General features: G+C 48.7%; 1 protein-coding gene across 1 annotated transcript in view; it reads left to right on the forward strand.

Moving 5' to 3' along the window:
• The window catches only part of KIAA0319 (KIAA0319 ortholog), a 104,776-nt gene extending 104,158 nt beyond the window's left edge, over positions 1 to 618 (forward strand). Inside the window, 1 exon segment of the mRNA XM_042985405.1 lies at positions 22 to 618. Within this exon segment, the coding sequence (XP_042841339.1) occupies positions 22 to 200 (179 nt within the window). The 3' untranslated portion in view covers positions 201 to 618.
• Positions 619 to 2,673: the final 2,055 nt, after the last annotated feature.

Consider the following 2,673-nt stretch of genomic DNA (forward strand, 5'->3'; position numbering starts at 1 on the left):
CATCTGTCTGCTGCTCCCCAGGTATCAAACACCGAAGCACAGAGCACAACTCCAGCCTGATGGTGTCCGAGTCTGAGTTTGACAGTGATCGGGACACAATCTTCAGCTGAGAACGGATGGAGAGAGGGGATCCAAAAGGTTCTATGAATGGTTCCGTCAGAAACGGGGCTTCCTTCAGCTATGGCTCCGAGGACAGATGACGGAGCGGTTGTAAACCCGAAGGCCCCGCACAGGAACGCTGTAATCCAGGACCAGTCAGTGGGAGTTCAAACACAGAACTAACTCTTGTTAGAATTGTGCATCAGTGTCCTTTCACACTGGGCTGGATGTGTGCCCCTAAATTTAAAAGATTGGTTTTCTTGGGGTGTTTGAGACACGAAACAAAACAGAAACATTGCTGTTTTAACAAAGATGCTTGTTAATAGGGATAAAGGTTGGGTAAGATACTAGAGTTTGTGTTTTGTAGCGGGCACAGTATTTATATTACCCATGTTAAAGATTAACACCTGTTTCTATCTGCAGACCCTTAGGTAAAGTTAAACACGGATTAAAGAGGGCTGATTTCTCTTAGGAGCTGTGATGGCCTTTCAGGATGACGTTCGGAACATGCTTTCTCTGGTAGGACCCATACAGTCAGATGGCTGTCTATATTAAAGTGGTTCCTCTGAGATGTGGGTTGTCTTCTATGTAGCCAGCTTTCTGTGTTCTCTGTGGACAGCAGGTCCTAGAAATCTGTGAGCTAAGTAAGAATCGTTATTATGAGGTCCAGAGGAGATAGAAAGGGGAGTGGGGAGAAATGACCAGTAGGTTGAAAGTTGAAGGTAGCATGTTAACATTCCTGGCCTTTTCTTTCTCCTAGAAAAACAAACAACACTGAAGCCTCTCTTCAGTTTCCATTAAACATGATAAAAGTGTTGATTAACTCATGGAACATTTGTTGAGTGTGTACATAGACCATGCATTTGGAGGGCCAGATAGTGATAATGACTCAGCAACTTTGTATATATTCCCAAACTCTGAAATACAGTCAGTCTTAATTAGGATGCTATGGCTATGATAATTGGCCCCTACAGATACTTTCCATAATAACGGATTGATATAGACATTTGCTTCATTCGTTTAAAAAATGTATTTATGTCTACAAAGTATATTTAGAAAAAGTGGTTTACTTTTTCTACCAAATAAATCTTTTAAAATATATGGGAAAAAAAAAACCCTCAAGCCATCCCCAACTGCAGAGCACCCCAGGGCAGTGAACTAGAGTGAACTGTAGCCTGAGAAGCTGGTTGGTTCGTGCTTGTTCTCCATCCATAGTCTTGAGGCTGGTGCCCTTGGCATTCTTTGGGAAGATTAGAAGAGAGGTGAGATCCATCACAGCACAGAGCACCAATGTCATGGCCTTGGGTGTGAATGCACGCACCTAAATAATATCCTGATGTACAAGTTTCTGTAAAACTACGATTAAACCACCAGGTTTAAACCATCAGGGTGGCAACAAGTGAGAAAAGGTCCCATGGGTCTTTGAAACAAATTTAAGCTTTCAAGATGCTTTTGTTTTCTCTGGTAATAGTCATCCTTATGAGATCATCTTGTTTTTAATTACTGTATTTTATGGGGAACGGCACAACTAAAAAGTTTAAGGCTATAATTTTATTTGAAAAAATAATTTCTTTGCCTTATGCTTCCACTTTCTGTGTTACTAGCCACACCCTGTGACGTCGGAAGGAAGCTGTGATGTTTTTTACACCGATCTTTATCTTCGTTAATGTGTGCCATAACCTCGTGAACAGAGTTGCATAATTTTGTGCACGACCAGAAATTTCTGGCACCGGGGAATGAAGCCCAAATAGGAGGTGGGGGGAGAGGGCAGGGGTGAAAAAGGAAGCGCACATTTGCTAAAACCTTTGTGTGCATAATGCGTGTGTTGTGTACTCCCAACCGGTCCGGACTGACAGTCCACCTTGGAAGGACCACAGCCCCAAAGTGGTAGATCCGGGAACCGAATGTGAAAATTTTAAGCTGTAAAGCCCATCTTTCCTCCCACCTCCCTCACTACCCAAAGACCTCCCACCCTCAACTGTTAGGAGGGCAACTTTTCGGTGGCCTTTTCGGACCATCTGTTCCTGGGATGCAAAGGAATTTCTTCGGGTGGTGAGGACACAAGACAGAAGCCTCCTTCGTCTCTCGCCCTGGGTCGGTCACACCTGCGCCACAAAGTTGCTTCCGCCGCCCCTGGTCTGTGCCTGACCTCCTCTGCCTCCCTTCCCCCACGGGGGACCCTGACGGCAGGTGCATCCGAGGCCCCGCAGGGCGGCGTTCGGGGCGCGGGAGCGCTGCGCGTCCCCAGTGGAGGGAACGCTCCCCGGCAGCTGCGATGGAGAAGCCGGCCAGCGAGACCCTCGCCGCTGGCTTCCAGTCCGTGGAGGAGGACGTGAGCTCCGCATTACGGGGCCAGTGGTGTCTGTGACCGAAGAAGGTGGAGAGCGGTCTCCGGAGCCCGCCCCAACTTCACACGCCCACTTCCAAGCCCTTCGGGGAACAATGCGCGCAGCCGCAGACACCTCCCCCCCCCCCCCCCCCCCCGCGGGAGGAACTGCGCAAGCTCAGCTCGGCCCCCGCCCCCGCTGTGAGTTCCCCGGGGCACCCTGCGGGGGCGGGGGGGGGGGGCTGGTC

Source organism: Panthera tigris, chromosome B2 (genome assembly GCF_018350195.1).
Source record: "Panthera tigris isolate Pti1 chromosome B2, P.tigris_Pti1_mat1.1, whole genome shotgun sequence".
NCBI classification, from domain to species: Eukaryota; Metazoa; Chordata; class Mammalia; order Carnivora; family Felidae; genus Panthera; species Panthera tigris.